At 42.0% G+C, this 19757-nt stretch overlaps 2 protein-coding genes and 1 long non-coding RNA gene across 6 annotated transcripts; all 3 read left to right on the forward strand.

Moving 5' to 3' along the window:
* The first annotated feature begins 496 nt into the window (after positions 1 to 496).
* On the forward strand, positions 497 to 3709 carry LOC143003408 (uncharacterized). 3 transcript variants are annotated; one of them, XR_012963863.1, is made up of 6 exons: positions 497 to 588; positions 811 to 901; positions 1577 to 1690; positions 2094 to 2207; positions 2574 to 2860; positions 3264 to 3704. It is a non-coding gene; the product is annotated as an uncharacterized LOC143003408 (long non-coding RNA). The 3 variants fall into 3 exon arrangements; XR_012963862.1 differs by having other exon boundaries at positions 2574 to 3708; XR_012963864.1 differs by lacking the exon at positions 1577 to 1690 and having other exon boundaries at positions 2574 to 3709.
* A 2818-nt stretch (positions 3710 to 6527) lies between these two features.
* Positions 6528 to 17144, forward strand: mkrn1 (makorin, ring finger protein, 1). 2 transcript variants are annotated; one of them, XM_076154269.1, is made up of 8 exons: positions 6528 to 6616; positions 7190 to 7321; positions 10833 to 11017; positions 12449 to 12672; positions 12826 to 13040; positions 13131 to 13241; positions 13851 to 13995; positions 14876 to 17144. In XM_076154269.1, exons 1-8 carry the CDS (start codon positions 6543 to 6545, stop codon positions 15086 to 15088), a joined length of 1299 nt encoding a protein of 432 aa, XP_076010384.1. In that variant the 5' UTR covers positions 6528 to 6542; the 3' UTR covers positions 15089 to 17144. The 2 variants fall into 2 exon arrangements, with proteins under 2 accessions (XP_076010384.1, XP_076010385.1); XM_076154270.1 differs by lacking the exons at positions 13131 to 13241; positions 13851 to 13995; positions 14876 to 17144 and having other exon boundaries at positions 12826 to 13044.
* Positions 17145 to 17743: 599 nt separating this feature from the next.
* On the forward strand, positions 17744 to 18922 carry tmem121b (transmembrane protein 121B). Its single transcript, XM_076153999.1, has one exon. The coding sequence runs from the start codon at positions 17744 to 17746 to the stop codon at positions 18920 to 18922; it is 1179 nt and encodes a 392-aa protein (XP_076010114.1).
* Positions 18923 to 19757: the final 835 nt, after the last annotated feature.

The raw sequence follows: 19757 nt of genomic DNA on the forward strand, positions 1-19757 counted from the left end.
TCTACAAATATTTATGTTACCAACTTTTAAATGAAGTGAAATCAAACTAAACAACAATAAGATTTGTTCACTTCTGTTTTACACTGAATTCAACACAGGCTACACATCTCCACTTCCACATTACTTAGATTTGAACAAACAGACAGCTAGGCTTCAGGAGAGCTGTGGTGACAAATGATATATAGTATATATGCGATGAATAAGGAAATTAGTCTGACTGACTGATCTCACTGCCACAATAACCCACATACAGCTTCTAATCACACTGTCAATGTTGGACTGTATGATGGAGAGAACAGATGAGGTCACCAAACATTTGCTGCAAATGGCACCGAGGTAAACCTTTACTAAGCAGGGTGTGTGGAGGTTCCAGAGGTTAGGTGAAATGTTTTATTTCAGACCTTTAATGTGGTGAAGTTGCATGCAATTCAGTGTCAATTTTGATAGAGCCTACGTGATTCTTCTATTTCTGTTTTCATCTGCTTTCATGCACACAAACAAACTCCAAGGAATACTGTCAGACAGGTTATGCAAGTTATAATCAGAAGAAGAAGAGCAGCAGAAGGAGCCTGACGCAGTGAGTTTGAGGTTAATTTCCTTTACAGCTCATAGTTAATGTTCAATGTTTGAGTAACAGTGGTTTTTACGTGAGTCTGTGTGTCGCTACTTGCGTGTGTGTTTGTATCTATGATTGTGTGTGTTTGCTTATCTTTGTACATGTGTTTGTGTGTGCGTGTGTGCATGTTTGTCTACGTGTGTATGCTTGTCTTTGTGGTTACGTGTGTGTATATTTTCCTCTCTGCAGTGTAGTAAAGATAAATGTTTGTGGTGATGAAGAGGAGCACAGATCCAAAGGGGGCCCTCCAGACTCCAGTCATGGACAAGGACCCTCACACACAAAGTAAGACCACCCATCACACCAGGGGCCTCACCGTGACTCACCGCTCATGAAGGTGTCCAGGAATTACTGAGTGTATCGGCTTAAATCAGCACCATCACCTCCAGCTTTCCATTATATCACATTGGATTACAATTCTTCATTTTGATCTATTTCCATCCACTTTCCCGGGTTCGTCTGCACCTGTGCATTTCATTCTCAAAGCTGGAGACATTTTCTTCTTCATGGCAGTTGCTGCTTCTTGTAGAATCTCTTTCTTTGACATTGAATTAATCAAAGTATATCGATATAGTCCTGAAATGGTTAAATGAGACGTTTCTTTATGCAAACGACTCGTGACTGGTAATGCAGATGAAGGATACAAACTTTAATTTCAAAAACATTGCTCAGGTATAGCTTTTTATGCAGCTTCATCTTGAATCCTGATCGATCCAGTTGAGGGACCAGATGTAGCACAAATCGGCAAATCTTTGAAAACGTAGATTTCGTATGTCAGATTGTAAGTTGTTTTTTTTGGACTATAGGAATCAGAATAATTAGCATTAACACTTAAAAGCAGGAAATTCCAATGATGTGATCTCAATCAGATGAGGTGGGGTGTACAGCTGCTTCAGCTACATTTCACCTAATGACCTTCTGCTTCAATCTGCTGTTCTGTTGTCAATGCTGTGTTTATAGAGTTCACCAGCAGAGGGCAGACTCTCCTCTACCCAGCTGTGTGTACACGAAGAGCGACAGGTCCATGCTTCAACCTATTCAATTCACTGATGGGCAGAAGCCTGCTGATGAAAGGTCAGAGGTTAAACTAGATCACTTTGATGTTATCATTGTATCCTTGTAGCAGAAGGATTCACATAACACAAGTCTACTTGAATGAAGTACGCATCTCTGTCAACCTGTCTGTGTGTGTTTCTAAACTTACGAGTTTCATAATTTCTGCACAGACTTCAGCTGAATATGTGTGTAGTTTAAAGCAATATTTAGTCAAACACAGCACATTTTCCCATTAGAATGAATGGATGTGCTTCCTGTGACTTTGATTTCATTTAGATTAATTTCCACCCTAAAAATGAACGATTGTGATTATCAAATATGTGAAGCTGACAGCGGTGGGGTGTACAGCTGCTTTAGCTACATTTTACCTAGTGACCTTCTGCTTCCATCTGCTGTTGTGTTGTCAATGCTGTGTTTATAGAGTTCACCAGCAGAGGGCAGACTCTCCTGTACCCAGCTGTGTGTACATGAAGAGCCACAGGTCCATGCTTGAACCTATTCAATTCACTGATGAACAGACGCCTGCTGATGAAAGGTCAGAGGTTAAACCAGATCACTTTGATGTTATCATTGTATCCTCGTAGCAGAAGGTTTCACAAAACACAAGACTACTTTAAAGAAGGACACATCTCTGTCAACCTGAGTGTTTTGAAGAGGGTCTCTTAAGTTGGTTGTTTAAGACCTGGTGTGCTGAATAATGATTCCAGGATCCTCTGAGGGCTCTGACAGGCTTTGTGGAACCAGCAGACAGCAGCATTTTCAGTGAAAATCACTTGTCTTTCCTGTTGTGTCAGACAGACAGATAGACAGACGTCACCTTGACAACCTGTCTGTGTGTGTTTGTAAAGCAGCTGTGTTTGGTGATAAACTGCTGCTGTTTGTGTCTTTTTCTGTCCATCAGATGTTTGTGAACTGGAACTGGACCCAAACACAGTGAGCAGAGACCTCAAACTGTCTGACAACAACAGGAAGGTAACATATGTGAGAGAGGAGCAGCCACATCCTGATCATCCAGAGAGATTCGATCTCTGGCCTCAGCTGCTGTGTACAAATGGTCTGACTGGTCGCTGTTACTGGGAGGTGGGGTGGGAAGGATATGTTAAAATATCAGTGTGTTACAGAGAAATCAAGAGGAAAGGAGACAGTTATGACTCCAAGTTTGGAAAAAATAATCAGTCCTGGAGTCTGGCCTCTGATAATGATGGTAGTTACTCTGTCTGTCACGAGAAACGCCCCTCCATGCCCCCGTGTTCTCTTCTGTCCCTCACAGAGTAGGAGTATATGTGGACTGTCCTGCTGGCACTCTGTCCTTCTACAGCGTCTCTGACACACTGATGCACCTCCACACCTTCACCACCACATTCACTCACACTCTCTATGCTGGATTTGGGGTCTGTTGGTTTGATTCCTCAGTGACTCTGTGTGATCTGTAGGACACACACACACACACACAGGTAATGGGTAGCCAGTGTTGAGACTCACATGGTCATGTCCTGTCGTGACCTTGGGAGGGCGTCCAGAGGAAAGGAGACGTCTCTCCACTGCTGCTGTGTGTGTGTGTGTGTGTGTGTGTGTGTGTTTGTGGATGAAGGTGAAGGAGAAGTAGAACGCTCAGTTTTAAAACATTCCATTTTATCACCGCTGCTTTTAATTATACCAAATGAAATATCTGCATTTTATGATTATTCTACATTTATATTTTCTCTTATTTGACTAATTTTTAAACATTTTTTTGTTCTTGTCTCTTAAATGCTTGAATACATATTTATCTTGTGTAAAGCACTTTGAATTGCGTTTTATGATTGAACTGTGCTGTATGAATAAATGAACTGTATGGGTTAAACTCCCTGTAGTCTTTGAAGTCAGAGGTTCACCTGCAAACACTGATATGTTTTACTGTGGAGTCGGCGCTTTTTAGCAAAGATTTTCTTCCTTTCCTCCGTACCTCCTGACGTTTTGTCAGCAGAGGAACGTCGATGCAGTTGGTTTGAAATTGTGAAGATTGAAGTTTTAGCTTATTTCTGAATAAAATATTTGAGAAAAATGATCACAGTCCATGTGTGACTCGGTCCTCCTCTAGGTGGCGGTGTTGCAGGAGGGAAAATAGATCTCAAGTCTGTGTACTACAGGATTTGTAAGTTTCTGAGAGCTGTCCAAACAATTCAACGGGCACTGTGCTCAGATGATCAACACTGACTTGTCATAGTGTCAACTGGCATAAACCTCAGAGCAGTGGTTCCCAAACTTTTTTCTTCGCGCCCCCCTTTTTATAGATCAGGTTTTTCGCGCAATTTCACAATTATGACAGTTTGTCAATCAAATATGTACAAATGTTTCTATTTTAAATCATTTTATTTAAATGAGAGCTTACTTTGGTGCAATACAAAACATAACTGTGGCACAACTCAAAAGGGTTTCCAAGCTTTTTACACACTGCATCATTATACAGAGGGATAATATTCAGAACTCTACTTTTTCGTCAGTTGAAATGTTTTGTTTTTTTGTAAACCAAACAAACAATAGACGGACTAAATAAAAACAGAAAAATGCCAAAGTTATTAAGGACACAGCATCATCATTTATAAAGTGAAGGGTCTCAATATTTCTTTCAGTGTCATATAAGTAACTGATTACTGTAAAGATACTGTTTTGTGGGATTTTACACTCATATTATCAGAGATAAAGCATTGCCAGTGTTGCATTTATAAAGCTTAATATTATTACACACCTAAATATGATAAAAACAAAAAAACAGCAACATTAGACAGTTTCAGTTACATCAAAGTAAATCCTTACAGTGGAATCAACAGTTAGCTTGTAACTATAGTAACAGAAGTTTTAATTTTTACTTGACAGAGGTCTGAAATACAGTCTGAACCCACTGAAGGATCAGTAGGGTCTTCTTAACCTCAAGCATCGCCATCCTCATCTCCAGGAGCGCAATTCTTCTTTCTGACACCTCTTGCGTCATTTCCTTTACCCCTTCTGGCTGAGTGTGTGTCAGATCGGCGAGGGGGTGATCGGTGTCTGGTATCAGACATGGAGTCAATGCGTCCCGGTTTTGATGGACTGGATCACATCGGACGCAGCAAAACGCAAGCAGCAGGAATGCGATTGGCTTCATGCTTATGCGTTTGAATCTCTGCTCTGTGGTCAGTCTCGTCTCAGTCTCTCCTTTAAATATCAAATATCAAACATCAAAATATGCAACCTTTTATTACACCTCACTCCTCGAATACACTTATAATAGCGGTCCAGACAAAGAATTGGGTGCATAAGTCACGGATTCAAGCAGGTTTCACCGAGAGATGTGCTTGTTATTACCAAAAAAATAACAAATATCACAGATTAGTTCATATAGATACACATCATACTATCTAAAGATCCCTTGTGGCTCTTCCCAATTCATCTGTTATTAAATAAGCGATTAATTAAGATAGATTCGTCTATTTTACCCGTTTCGTGTTCGCCTGAGGTGTCAAGAGTACGGATCTGGATCTTGTCGAAACAAGTCACTCTTTTTATATACTATTGTGACGCCAGCACCAACATAATATGTGAAATTAACAAAGGGACGTCATCAAACCCAAAAAAATAACACAAGTATTGCGTCAATGATATAACGCTGTTAGTTTGGATGACGTCACTCAGCCTAAGACTATTTGACAGCGTTATAGACAAAATTGGAAGCAACACGTTTGACCTAAATTTTCTGTTTTGGAATAAAACGTTCAAAAGAAGTCTGCGTTTGAAGCTAACGTCCACGTTGAAGAGGAAGTAAGACATGTCACAACAATAAAATTAAGAAATCATTTGTAACTCTTAATTAGTTTTACGTTACTTTATCAGAGATTGATATTTATTGAGCCCCTTAATTGGCCAGAAAATGATATTTGTTAATTTATCGGTTAAATTGCTCGCGTGCAATCTGTGTTCTATTGGGTGAGCACCAGATAATCTGATACATGTGTTCTCCACAGTCCAAAGGGACCAAGCTGTTGTTCTTTACATCCTCTCGTTTGAACCTCATGTTTCTGTCCACTGACTTGATGTGTTTCGTCTGCAATATTTGCATTACAGAATAATTATAATTACTAGTGGTTACTTTTTAACATAACATACAGTATATCTGTTAAAAAGAATCGGTTAAATATTATTATGTTATGATAACTTTTATGGCCACCAACGCACACGGTTGTGACAAAGGATGAACAACATTGGACCAGCTAAGTGAGGGAATGAATGAATCATACAGTAAAGTCTAACTGAAGGCGCGCAGCTCACGTTTTCTAAATCTTAACACCCATCCATCATCAATTCTCTGTACCCACTAATCCTAAGAATTTCAAAATTACAACAGTTTGTAAATCAAACTTGTACAAATATTGTCGCTACTATCTCTTTAGGGGCTCTGTAAATAACAATGTGATCAAATTAAAAAAACAAACAAATTCTAACCTATTTCCGCTATTACAGCTGGTGTTGTAGATCACCAATCTCTAAACAGGGTGGAAAAGCAGACAGAAAAGTCAAAGTCAAAAAAGTCAAATAACAGAGATTATCAGTCAAAACCGAACTATTACTTGCTTTGGAATAATGCAGTGCATACTTTGTTTTGTTACATTTGTTTGTTTTCAAGAAAAGATGATTGAATAAAATAAAGAAAAATTAAAGACACAAGTACGATATTTATTTTGGGGGAAATAGTTGTTATATTAATTGCGTAATAATGTAATTATCTGTCTCTGGCGGACAGTATTGCGTGAGGACCTTCGGCGATCCACGAATAGGAGCGGACATAACCGAAACAAATCGAGCTGGAGCGGAGTTTTCCGGAACATCCGGCTGTGCTCTCTCAACATAAACAGCAATGGCGGAGGCAGCAGCAGCGTCTACCGCGGCTCCAGCAGTGTCGGGAGGTTGGACCAAACACGTAACCTGCAGGTAAGACAATACTAAAAAGTATGAACATGTCGAATATTAAGATGTTGTTAGTCGTTTCTTTGAAAAAATATCGGCGGTACGGCGGGGGCGAGCGGCTGACAACAGCGACGAGCGTTGTGTTCAGGTGCAGGCTCTAGCTAGCAGACCTCTGTGTTTGTGTTCCTCTGTGGCTCTGCAGATCCACGGACACTTCCCCTGGAATTTAAATTCGCCAGACAGCGCTCAGACTTTAATAACATGCCGCTGTCGTAAATGGCGGTGATGTGGTCTGGCCTTACTTCGCTCTTTTTACAAAGACAAACATTCGATATTTCCGTGTAAAGCTTGGAAAACAATGATGTCACTCCAGTCGAGGTACTTTGTTTGTTGCTGAGGAATCATTGACGTACATTAGCGTTATTTTTCTTTATATTACCAGAGTGAACGAAAACACATAGTTACGTTGTTTGGTAATGTCGCGGCTAAATATATATTTACACTAACTGAAAAATATGATGACGGTTGTGTTCATTAGGTTTCTGCTTAAATTCTACATTTTCATGACACAATTTTATTACGTTTTTGTATTTGCAGATATTTCATGCATGGGCTGTGCAAAGAAGGAGAAAACTGTCGATACTCCCACGATCTGACTAACAGCCAACCTGCAGCCATGATTTGCAAGTTCTTTCAGAAGGGAAACTGTGTGTTTGGGGACCGTTGCAGGTAAGAACAGCTGGGATGTAACTTATGTGACTATCACCGGCTAGCCAAGGCGGTTAATGGTGAACATAATTCAGTGCTTGCTCAACCTAGTGTTCTTCCAGTGGTCAGTTGAGTTCTGTGACAACTTCCCGCTTTGCTCATAGGACTTCTCAGAAATGTAACAGCCTGCCCCTCGAGTGCATTTGACACCTGAGGCTGCCGCGTCTTAATGTCAACATGTTTTTGCTCTATGTGTCTTTGATGGCTGCCGTTCTGCACCAACTAAGTACACTCAGTCAACCGTCAATAATTTTTAAATTGGATTGTTAGGCTTGTATTTAAACTACATTGTGTCCTCCGCATCACATCAGCAGCTTGAACTGTTATCGTTGTCTCTTTGGAAGATGGTTCAATCTGTGAGTCATCATCGACCTTTGTTCAGATGGGAAATCTGGCAGTTGAATCTGACGCTGATTATTCCTACCACAGCACTACATTGTTCCAATCCCAAATCCCTGTGTCCTGATTGGTTAAATCAATTCACCTGATTAAGACTTGGTGCCTTCCAGATGATTTATTAAACACTCCGGGTATACAGTAGTTAACCGTGTGTGTGTCGATGAGAGAAAGATGTAAACGTCTGTAGTGCCTTGGTACTTGTGGAGTGAGACTGAGTAGTAGTGATTCCCTGGTTCATCGCCGCGGCCGCTGAACGTTGTGTAGATATGGCACAGTAGTGTGGACGCAGAGTTCTGGATGACATCAGTGTTGTTGGTACTATGATCTCATAGGTACAGTTTTTACAGGATGACACCTTACCTTCAGGAATATTCCAGAACAGAGTTGAGGGACGTTGTGTTGTATGTGTCCGGGTCATGAGCTGAGGTGGATTCATGCGTTTTCACCATGAATGTCTTTGCATTGTGGTTACATTAGAGCCTTGCTTTACATTACTGCTGGTCTTTTCCAACGTTGTTTCTACCTCCCAGTTTGCCATTTGTTGCAGTTTCCTGTGGAATTTGGGATTCTTACACTTAGACCCTGGTTGCACCCGTAATCTCATTGAAATAGATGAAAGACAACTGGAAACAACTCCCTATGCTCCAGTTTTCCCAGAGGTTCTCTGCCTTTCCATCAAGCATGTGCATTAAATCAAGTTTGATGGATATTCTGTAAATTTGGAATTAATTGTTGTTTTTACTTCTATTACATTCAAATTAACAATCAAAATGTTTAATATTAATACAATCTTTAAATCCATACTAAATATAAATGGATGATGTGTTTAGCATTGTGTTATTTCTTCCATCTATTAAAGCCCAACAATGTTCCAATGTTCAAAACACTGGCGAATTCCATATCATAAATGCTACAGTTTTAGGAGAAACTCATAGTAAGTGTGTTCTGTAGACACATCAGCAGTTTGATATTTATACTGAACAGAAGTGAATGTGACCCAGTGGCTGTCTGGAAGGAAGGAAAACACAAAGATGTCAATGTCAAACTGCCTGCTTTCAAGAAATGTCGGCATTGTAGCTCCTTAGTATCACTGAGCCAAAGTGTGCACTGGTATTGTTCTTTTGAAGCGGATTAGGCTTCCTGTTTGTTGTGGAGCTCGGTGTATCCAGACGGCTGCAGCAGCAGCCTGTACAGACAGTGTCTGCTTGATGTCTGGTTTCAAGAGGATCCCCGTAGCTACCAAGGCAACCAGAGGTCTCCCCCAACAGGACCTCTGTTACTTAGATACTTGCAAACTTCTCTTCAATAACAAGCCTATTGCCTATAGGAAACCTTTCGTCTAGGGTATGTAGCACTGATCCGTTGTTGTTTTGTGTTGTTGATGAGTCCCATTCCTCCGTGTGTGTGATGGAGTTGTAGCGAGGAGCCCGTCTTTATTATTGCTGTGAACCCACAGGGCTCGGTACCCTCTAGACTGCAGAGAAAGGCTCTCCCTGTGGGGGTTTATTATGGTTGTGGGGGTTTATTATGGTTGAATTCCCTGGGCTCGGTCTATTGTGATGTGCTCTGTCTCGCTCGCCCGCTCCATCTCTCTGTCTCTCTCTCTCTCTCTCCTGCAGACAGTGCACCGCAGCCTGCATGGCAATTGCATAACGCTCTGTGTCTCCCTTCTGTTCCTTTTTTTCTCAGCTCGCCCCCCCTTCCTCTTCTGCTGTTGCTGGGTTCACCCAGTTCACTCTGCCATTCTGCTGCAGCACCCTCCTCTCGCATATATATTCATGCATAGCTCTAGCTCCCCCTCCCTTCCTCAGCCGCCCAGTGGCTTTCTGGGAACAGACCTGTTTGCTAGTGGGATCTGGCATAGTTGGCCGTCTCGGTGAAGGCTGTAGGACGGACATGGGCATATCTACTGTTTATATGGCTGCGCTTCCATGCTGTAGTCTTTTCGTTACCACAGTGTATTGGAAGTGGAAGCGTCTTTGTTTTCCCTGCTGAGGCTGCAGCATGTACTCACAACTTACTGATAGCCAACTGGCCTGGATATTAATGCTCATACTTGAAGAAATCATATCCGGCAGTACGTCTACATGCGCGTTGAGCTTCAGTTGTACTCTACATAAAAACATGTATTTGTTTCCAAAATTAAACTAATATGTATGTATGAATTCTGTCATCAGATGAAAACAGCATTACCTTATCTTATGTAGACGTTGTGCGTTTTTGGAATTGTTTAGTCTTTAGTAGCTATTGCAGAGAAAAGAGAATAGGTTATTTTCTAGAGCAAGTGTGTGTGAGAGTGCTAGCAGTGCTAACAGGAGGAGCATTCATGTGCAGTAAAGAAAACCAAGCCACAATAATTTCACAATAAGGAAGTTAAGGCAAAGTGTGGTTTGTAGAGGGGTTTACGTGTTTTATGACATTTGGGTCAATATCATTAGAAGAAGAGGAGATATGCTTTTCTCACCTGAGCTGCCACAAATGGGATGTTCTTTGTTGTGTTCCGTTTTTTGGTAACATGAAGTGTTATTGTCCTGTTGAAGTACATCTGTCCTAAAACAAACCCCCGAGTGAATCAATGACTTTCCTATAGGACTATATTTGTCTTTTCCACCTACTGAACCCACTAAAGGTCAAACTGAGAAGCGTCTTTGTTCTGCAGATTGAAAAGATGTTGATGGGTTTACCAATGAAAACGCTTCCTTGTTTAAAAAAAAAAGAAGAGGCAAAACCAATATAGTATAATAACTGGTAGATGCTCCAGATTGATGGACTTTTTGCATCACTGATGACATCATACAGCAGTGCAGACAGCTACAGATGGCACCATAGGCTGTGGTGGGAGAACTCTTGATCATTCCAAAATATACTTTTTGTTCTTTTTAAACTGCCCTGTTGTTTTATTTACGTTAATGTATCAGATTACCATCAGCAGCATTTTTTCTTTTTTTTCTTCACCCTGGACAAAGCACAAAGTCTAGTCCCACTGAACTTGGATGATCTTAGTGGTGTAGCAAGACATAAGCTGTTAGGTTCTTCCTCCGCATTGCTGAGACTGAAGTTGTTATCTCTTCAGGTTTGACCACTGTAAACCTACAAAGCAAGAGGAGCTGCCCACCACCACTCAGACGCTGCCGCTGCCCTCTGTCTCATTGGCCGGCCCGTTGGACCCAGAGCCCAGTGCACCATCACCTAGTCCAGGGGCACAAGATTGGGCCAACGCCGCTGAGTTTGTTCCAGGACAGCCTTACTGTGGACGGGGTGAGTGACAGTACCTCTGGAAGGGTAGCATCTGTCTAAGAATGTCATTACACTCTGGTCTGTTAGCTTTCAGTCCGAGTCATCTCATAGAGGTATTAGTTAATCATCTGTGAATGGTTAAGTTCAATTATAGCTTCCTGATAACATCCTTTTGAAAACACTTTTTTACGCTCCTTCTCCTTCTTCTCTGTCTTCTCATTTCCCTCAATAAGTATGTACACAAAATTGATCAGGCCACCCTTACAGAGAGGAGTAGGATGTCTCCCATGTTTGGCACCCTTCTGGTAGCTGAAAAATATGGGTGTGTTGCGCACAATACATCTGGTGAACTTTGAAGTCTTACTTGAAAGGCTGCAGCATAAGGCTCTCTGGAACAACCTGCTTTAGTTTGCTTGTACATACAGTAGATAGATGTACACATTAATGTATGCACTTAAGAATATGTTCTTACAGGTATGGTTTAGTAAAGGTGTGGCAAAAAGTGGTGTGGCTAAAAGTGTATCCGTAAGATAAAACACACAATTTTCTCTGAAACTGACAAAAGTAATCGCCATCCACCATTCTGTAGTCCATATTTGATAACTGACAATTTGCTTTTGACTTTTAACACACCATTATTTTAAAAATAAATTAAAACAGACTGGACAAAATTATTGACACCCCTAAAAGTGAGACTAAATAATTAGATTGTAGCGATGTTTCAAGCAGACTTTTTCTCTAATTACTATTAAGAAAAATAATATATATAAAAACTAAATTTAGGCGGAGAGAAAGAAGAGAACTAAAATATAGGACACCAGGCTGTGTTATGTTCATGTTAATTAAGATAATGGGATGACAAACAGAGCGACAGCAGATAGCCACTGCCATCAAAGGTTATGTCGGAATGACCCAATAGGGTCAAAACACAGGGGGAGTAACAGAAACGGGCCTCTCTGAGTGAGGCCTGCCTTTACTGTCTCCACCTGTGGACTTTTCTCATGCCTCACTGGTACCTCAGAGGTGTAGAGTTGGGAGGAGTTAAAGTTCATTTACCAAGCCAGTTTGCATTTTGTTTGTTTGGCTCATTTCGGTCATTCCTTTCAACTGCAACACAACACACACAACCACATATTCACACTAGAAATACTTTAGTTTGATTCTGTTGGTGAATATTTCAATAAATTGTTATTTCAACCGGCTTTACATCTGCGTGGTCTCCCTTTTTGTCATGCATTTGAGCTCCATGTTGGTATAAACATGAGTGGTGGTACAACTTGATGCTATCTTCGTATGGTCTGAAAATGAAGCAGGACTGGAGTTGTATTTTTCAGTGTGAAGTTTGAGCCCATTTCCACAGTTTGGAGAGCAGCACAGAAAACACAATGGTTTAATAATTCTGTGAAGTCCGTTCCTTACGTTATTGTGTCGTTCTGGGTTTTTGTTTTCCAGCTGAGCCTGTGAAGGGCGACGATTCTGACCCAGTCATTGAGGAGTTAGACAGCGACCCGGCGCCACAGAACAAAGAGCTGAGGAAGCAGTTGTGTCCGTATGCTGCAATGGGAGAGTGCCGCTATGGACTCAACTGTGCTTATCTCCATGGTGACGTGTGCGACATGTGTGGTCTCCAGGTGCTCCATCCGTCCGACAACGGCCAGCGCTCCGAGCACACCAAGGTAACGGTTCCATGCTCTTGTCTGATGTAGGAGCCACATTATCTTGGACCCCAGAACTTCTTTGGTGTTCCCTTTTTCGTGAAATACTCCCGCTTCTTTTAGAGGTGCGTTGAAAATGCACTGATGGTCCATCTTGTTTGTGCCCTCCTGTAGGCTTGCATCGAGGCTCACGAGAAAGACATGGAAATTTCTTTTGCCATCCAACGCAGCAAGGACATGATGTGCGGTGTGTGTATGGAGGTGGTGTTTGAGAAGGCCAACCCAAGCGAGCGTCGCTTTGGCATCCTCTCCAACTGCAGCCACTGCTACTGCCTGAAGTGCATTCGCAAATGGAGGAGCGCCAAGCAGTTTGAGAGCAAAATCATCAAGTGAATATAAGAATCTTAAGTTGTTTACATGTCAGCAGTAAACAAGTGACTGCTTACAAGTATTAACCCCTACCATTTTTCTTATCGCAGGTCTTGCCCAGAGTGTCGGATCACATCGAACTTTGTCATCCCGAGTGAATACTGGGTGGAAGATAAAGACGACAAGCAGAAACTCATCCAGAAGTACAAGGATGGCATGGGGTACAGAGCTCTTCACTGACATTCTGACATGTGTACAGTCATCCAATGTGGTGTGATCATCATCCAAGTCATATCAGACAATCTTAAAGTGATTCTCCAATGATTTCACAAAATGTAATGATTTACTAGGAAATTCTGTCTGAACTAGGTCATTGAAAAATGTTTATTGGAAGTTGGAACAGCCAGGTCCTTAGGGCTTTGAAAGGATCCTAATGGGTTCACGTGGCTGCTACTTCAAGAGCACAAAAATAGTTGTTCATGCAATAATAATAGCAGCTCAACATATCTTCTACATTTCCAAATAGAACTTTGGTTTGCACACAAATGTGCTATTAGAGGTCTTCAGCACAGTTTCATTTAATAAATAAGAATAGGCTTTGTGGTGCTGACGATATCATGTATGATTAATGTTTTATCATTACTTTAAGAAACATCAGGGCACTTGCAGTACAGACTCTTTGGTGAAACACTTAATGAATGAATGCATCTACAACTTTCTTGTTTCCTTGTATCTGTGATGTTGTAAATCACTGAGAACGAGATTAGCATAGCTGACCTGATCTGACCCGCTGAGCTCATTGCCCAATCTCCTCCTTGTAATATTTCCAGGACTAAACAATGCCGATATTTTGACGAGGGTCGTGGAACATGCCCTTTTGGATCAAACTGCTTCTACAAACATGCCTTCCCTGATGGACGGCTGGAAGAAGCTCAGCCCCAGCGAAGGCAGACCGGCTCTAACGGCAGGAACCGGGTAAAGGTTTACACCACACACATTACTGAATTGACGTATAGCCATCCATCCAATCCATCTATTGTCACTTTCCATCAGCATGAATTTATTCTTAATTATCAGTCGCAGCCCCAAAGAGCAATAAGACCAAACAGGTCATCCAAGGAATAAATGTTTTTTAACAGGGAATACAAGATTATTCCTCAGCTGTGACTCCCTCTGCTGGCTTGGGAAAGTAGAGACAATGTGCAATAAAAACACTGAACAGTTGCTCCTCACTACTAAAGGGCAACCTGAATCCTGTGATATCAGGCAGTGTTAATTAAATTAAATTCTTAATTTTTGTGTTCGTCATGCCATTGGACTTTTTTCACATTTTGGTAAAAATGAAGTTTTTCCCCTTAATTATAGTTCAAAATTTCATCACCATCGTTTTCATAAAATTTAGTTTAAAGCAACATTTTTTTCATACCTGATATTTATGCATCACATTAAATATAAGTGTCACCATAAGACGGCACAACCTCTTTTTAAAAACACCTGTAGTGAACTTCACAACATTAAGAGTAAATTAGAAGGATTGATTTCTTAGAGCTAAGTCATTAAGCGTCACTTTGCTGCAGTAGTGTAACATCGGCCACGTTCCCAACGATTCCATCCCACTGTAGAAGCAGACCTAGCTAGCTAGCAAAGATGTTAAATGGATTGGTTTAAACAACTTGAGTCATCTAAGGTATCACTATCAACTGATGAGGTGGAATCAAACATGTCGGCCTTGGCACTACCACTGCTAGAGTATTGGATCATGATTGATTCTAAATTGAACAGTTTTGTTTGCTGAACCACGTACTCCACTATCAAAATCCCAAGTTATAACGTTTGGTTTGCTTTCTCCCGACAGAATTCGAGGAGGACGCCACTTTGGGACATCTTTGATGAGAGGGAAAGCACAGATTCCTTTGACAACGAGGACGAGGCGATGGTGACGTTTGAGCTGAGCGAGATGCTGCTCATGCTTCTCGCCGCGGGAACTGACGACGACGTGACAGATTCCGAGGACGAATGGGACTTATTTCACGAGGAGTTGGACGATTTCTATGAGATTTACCTATAGCACCCCCGCCCCCTTAACCCGTGTTTCCTCCGAAGCCCATTTCCCACCCCCCCATGTATACTAGACACTAGAATGGACTGTCTTGTGCGAGTGGTGGACAGTAGCTTTTGCCCCGCCCCCTGTACTGTGGCAGTGCCTTTATGCAGGCCATTAATAAATGAACTTATAAAATTTTAGAAAAAAAACAAAAAAAAAAGGTCGGTGCGCTTGTGCTAAACATTTTTCTAGAAATTTATCCTTGTGAATCTCTCCTCGTGTGGTTCATGGTAAAAAAAGAACAATATAATTAACAAAAAGTTATAACTTCAAATATTGCTAATGAGGATTATCAAGTTTATTTGTGGGTGTGGGTTTGACTTCTCTACCCAGGTGTTTGTACATATTTCTAACACTGCAGATGCATCAAGTTATAACTTGGCTCCACTTACTGTAGTCGTGATGAGCGTGTCGTACGGTTTCAATACGGGTCTGGAAGGCTGAAATGTTTTTCTATCACTGAATCTGCTGATAGCTGATATATTGAGCTGATATACCGAAATTATTGCCTATTGTAATTTTCACGTTTAAAAGAAAAGTGTTTACTGTGCCAAAGTAATTTTTGCTTAAAAAAATTCCCTAACGCACCTCTTGCACCATTATGGGAGACTGTCATTAAGGCGAAGCTTCATCTGAGCGCAGCCACACAGGGCTATTTGGGCTCACACTCTGCTTTAAGTGAAACAGGAAGGACAGGAACCATCCAGAACTATGTGAGGTGTTGTGTTCACAAAACGATGTGTAGCTCTCATTTGTATGGTTCAGCGTAGAAACTCATTGGCTGGATGCTACATTTTTCATGTTTACGTCAAAATGAAATCACTCAAGGCAATATACAGAGAGAATTTAACTTATTTCACTCTCAGTTGTAGGACTTTTAGAATAGAAAACAAAAAAATGGTACCAGTAGTTTTATTCTGTCCTCATAAAGTACTGATCCATCATATTTGCAGTATTTTGCTCATAGTGATGGACTTGCTGATTGTTAGACAGCATGGTGGTGTGTGGCTTGCCCTCATCACCACTGACATGTTGGAAGAACTACCTGCCTTGTGCTAGTGTGCAATTGTGAACACAAAGACTAAGATCAATCCTCCATGAGTTGCCAGGCATAATACTACATGTTGTTCTTCATGATGTCCAACATGCAAATCCATATCTAGCTAAAAGGACATGAAGTAAAATCAATTTCAAATAACTTCTACAAAACTACCCAGAAGAAGTTGCGCTATAGTTTTATACAAGTTTTTTGACGACTTATTTCTCTGTTTTTGCTCTGGTATAATCATTTAGTGTAAATTGTGCTGTTCTCAACACAGTAAGTTGGTGGTGCTAGATCCAGATGTTATTGCAGCTGCCAGGTGACCCACAGTTACTTCAATGGTCGGGAAAATAGCATTTTAAAGTGGAATTAATTCAGAGTTAATACTTAACAAAGTCAAATGGCATGCTAGTCTCTTTGCTCACCTGTGGTGATGCATAAGAAGCAGATATCAGCCCCATACATCAGCAAACTGCTACATCAGTCCAGCGGGATTGTACAGCTTTTTATTGCACTGAAGAAAAATGAACGAGGTGGAAAAAGCAATCGCATTCATTTCAGTCTCAATGTTACTTCTCTCGTTTCCTCCTAGAAAGTTGATAACAAAAAGTGAACTCTTTTTTTGTACTTTCCCCCCACCCTGTGTCCTGAATAACCAGGAACCCCTGGAAAGGCAAATCCTTGTTCAGAACCAAGCTTGAGATTTAAAAGTTATTTGGATTCTTTACTTCAGCAAATGTAAATGTGCAGGAAATCAAAATGCTGAGATGTTTTCCCCCATAATATTTGTGTGAAGTGTAGATCCAGTATCAGTGTTTGCATATTAAGCCAGGCTGAGAAGATGCCCTTCAGAGTCCTGATAGCTGGTCACAACCTGTTGAACTCCATTAGAATGCATATGTTTATACTGAAATGTGTGTTTTCTATGTTCCACAGCTATCCACCTTAACTTGAATTAAAGTTTATTATCAAACCCTATTCTGTCAAAGGAAATTCCTTCTGCCACTACCTTGAAATTGTTGAAATGTTTAACGGGGGGACAGATTACATGACACAAGACCTTTCAGCCTTGATGAGTATGGGTAACTCACTAACATATCAATTATCTTAATTTCACTGGAGTGTTTCATTCTTTCTGGGAGACGGTTACATAATGTAAGATGACATGATATATTAAGATTAAATGAATGATAGTTCCATCATACCACATTTCCACACGTAACGGGAAGAAACCTCAGGCCGAACCAGGATCTACTGTAGGTGGGTGGCCATCTGTATTGACCTGTTGGGTTTAGAGAGAAAGAGATGAGGCACAGCAGCAGCAACAACAACAATAATAATAATAATGCAAATATGACTAATGATATTAATAAGATAAATTCATTTTATTTCTTTAACTTTTTCATAAACGTGAAAATAATCATCGATGCTTTACGCAACGCAAACCAAAGACGCATTAAAGCAGCCACAGTCCGCTCCATTAGAACTCCACTTCTTGGTTTGCTCGTGCCCCTCTCCACCTTTAAGATCCTCGGAAATGAAGCGGAGGCAGAAAGGGAGGTGACCGCTGAAATACAATGATCTCAGAAGAACCAACTAACCACAATCCTACTAAAGCGGACAATCTCCGATCACCAGCGGCCATCTACCCGGATTCCCCCGTCTCCTCTTCCCCGGAAGCCGTGCGAGTGCTGAGCAGGAGACGGGGCACGCAGCTCACGAGCGGCAGCATCATCCCGGAGGAGAGCGGCAGCATCCAGCCTCTCGTCTCCCCCGCCGCCTGCATCATGACATCGGGTGAATTCATGCAGACTGCTCCGCTGCTGGCGCACAAATCTAAGAGGAGCCTGCTGTACAAGGCGCTCTGCTTCCTCATCCTCATCTTCCAGGGCGGAATTCTGGACTTCTACCTCATCATCTTCACGGATCTGTACTGGTGCTCATGGATTGCCACAGATCTGGTGGTGATCTCCGGCTGGGGCATCTTCTTCATGAAGAACGCGAGAAGCAAGCGAGAGCGGGCCTGCGGCTTCCACCAGAAGAGCTCCATCTTCGGCTGCAACCTTGGGGAGTTCACCTACGCCTACCTGGCCTGGCTCATCTATGTCATCGCCTGCACGCCGAAAGTGGTGCTAATCATGGAGACTTCCATCCTGGACCTGATCGCGCTGAAGGTCCCGTGTGGAGTGACGGGATTCAAAATCATCATGCTGCTCTCGGCGCCTCTGCTCTTCTGTCTCATCAACTCCATCATCGAGGATCTAAACGGGGCGACGCGGCACCACTCCCACAGCTGCTTCATGAGCACCTGTTTGGATCTGCTGGACTGCTTCACGCTGGTGGAGATGCTGCTGAGAAATGAGATTCCCGTGGTGTACCTGAAGTACACCGTCATTTCGGTGTACTTCGTGGCCCTGGCTGTCCCGGTGGTCTGGCTGTACGAGCTAACGGCGGCGGAGCTTCGCTGTCGGTGGCTGTGGGCGCGGTTCGCCTCGGGCCTGGTGGTCAACGCTCCTCTCCTGGTGGTCCGGTGTTTCCAGGTGTACGTTTACAAAATGCCCGTGTCGGCGTTCATGTTTAAAAATATCTTCTTTCTGGTGTGTAAGTTTGTGGAGCTGGTGGAACAGTGCGTAACGGTGCGCGGGGTCCGGAGGCTAACCGGCGGCGGCAACACGGCTCAGTTCTCCCACTGCGTGTCCGAAAACGACATGTGTCCGCACGGCTACGTGAACACTTTGGCTGTCACGCAGTCATAAAGAAGCTCGAGGCCCCGCGAGGAGGCTCCGGGGAGGCATGATGCATTTATGGCCCACCTGAAAATACGAAATACAGCCTATTATTGTTTATTATTTGGTGATTAATTTTAATTTCCAGTAATTCTTTAAAAAAAAAGAAGAAGAAAGAAAGAGTCCAATGCTTCCCCTTTTCAGACCATCAACAGGTGCTACATGTAAAGTTAACGCGTGCAATAGCCTCTCGGTCTGCTTTGGAACCGCTGCACTTTGAATGGAAATCACTCGGACAGAGCAGCTGCTTCGTGTGCAGCGTTGACGTGCAATTTGAGGAATCGTAAACCCCAAAAACCTGAACTTTGACTGTACATTAGTGTTTTGTATGGATCGAGGTGTTGTCTGCTGGCTTTGTTGGGTAATGGATATAGAGTAGACGTCTGTGATCTATTGCAGTGTGTAAAGATCCAACAGTGCCACACCAAAACAGGTTTAAGGTTTTAATGGTATTATCAGTGTGCAATTCCTTTACTACCTTTGTCAGGGTTTTTTGGATGGATCATCCAAGTCTGAGCGCTCCAGGAAAATCATTCACTTTACATGATGTAAGATGAGACCCAGTTTGTACAACTCTGCGCTTGAAAGTTGTGAAAGTTGTAATCTGGATAGGTTCTGATATTGTGGTAGGCACCTGCACTCATCTACTTTCCAGGTGCAGGTGCAAATTATGTCATTTTCTTGATTCAAAATAGCTTTATTAATGACAAGTGCAGGACGATGAGGTAGGGTGATTTTTTTTAAATGAAATGAATGTGTACCAGCAGTAAGATTCTGTAATTGTGACTGAAATCTGATCACAGTG

Source organism: Genypterus blacodes, unplaced genomic scaffold (assembly GCF_046128005.1).
Source record: "Genypterus blacodes isolate CSIRO-AG114 ecotype Tasmania unplaced genomic scaffold, CSIRO-AGI_Gbla_v1 ptg000061l_1, whole genome shotgun sequence".
In the NCBI taxonomy this organism is placed as follows: Eukaryota; Metazoa; Chordata; class Actinopteri; order Ophidiiformes; family Ophidiidae; genus Genypterus; species Genypterus blacodes.

Bases quoted from the DNA above. Each gene is read 5' to 3' on its own strand.
- mkrn1 (XM_076154269.1), top strand. From the start codon at position 6,543: ATGGCGGAGGCAGCAGCAGCGTCTACCGCGGCTCCAGCAGTGTCGGGA. The intron at 11,018-12,448 runs GTGAGTGACAGT...TTTGTTTTCCAG, and splicing joins ACAGCCTTACTGTGGACGGG to CTGAGCCTGTGAAGGGCGAC. The intron at 12,673-12,825 runs GTAACGGTTCCA...GCCCTCCTGTAG, and splicing joins AGCGCTCCGAGCACACCAAG to GCTTGCATCGAGGCTCACGA.
- tmem121b (XM_076153999.1), top strand. From the start codon at position 17,744: ATGATCTCAGAAGAACCAACTAACCACAATCCTACTAAAGCGGACAAT.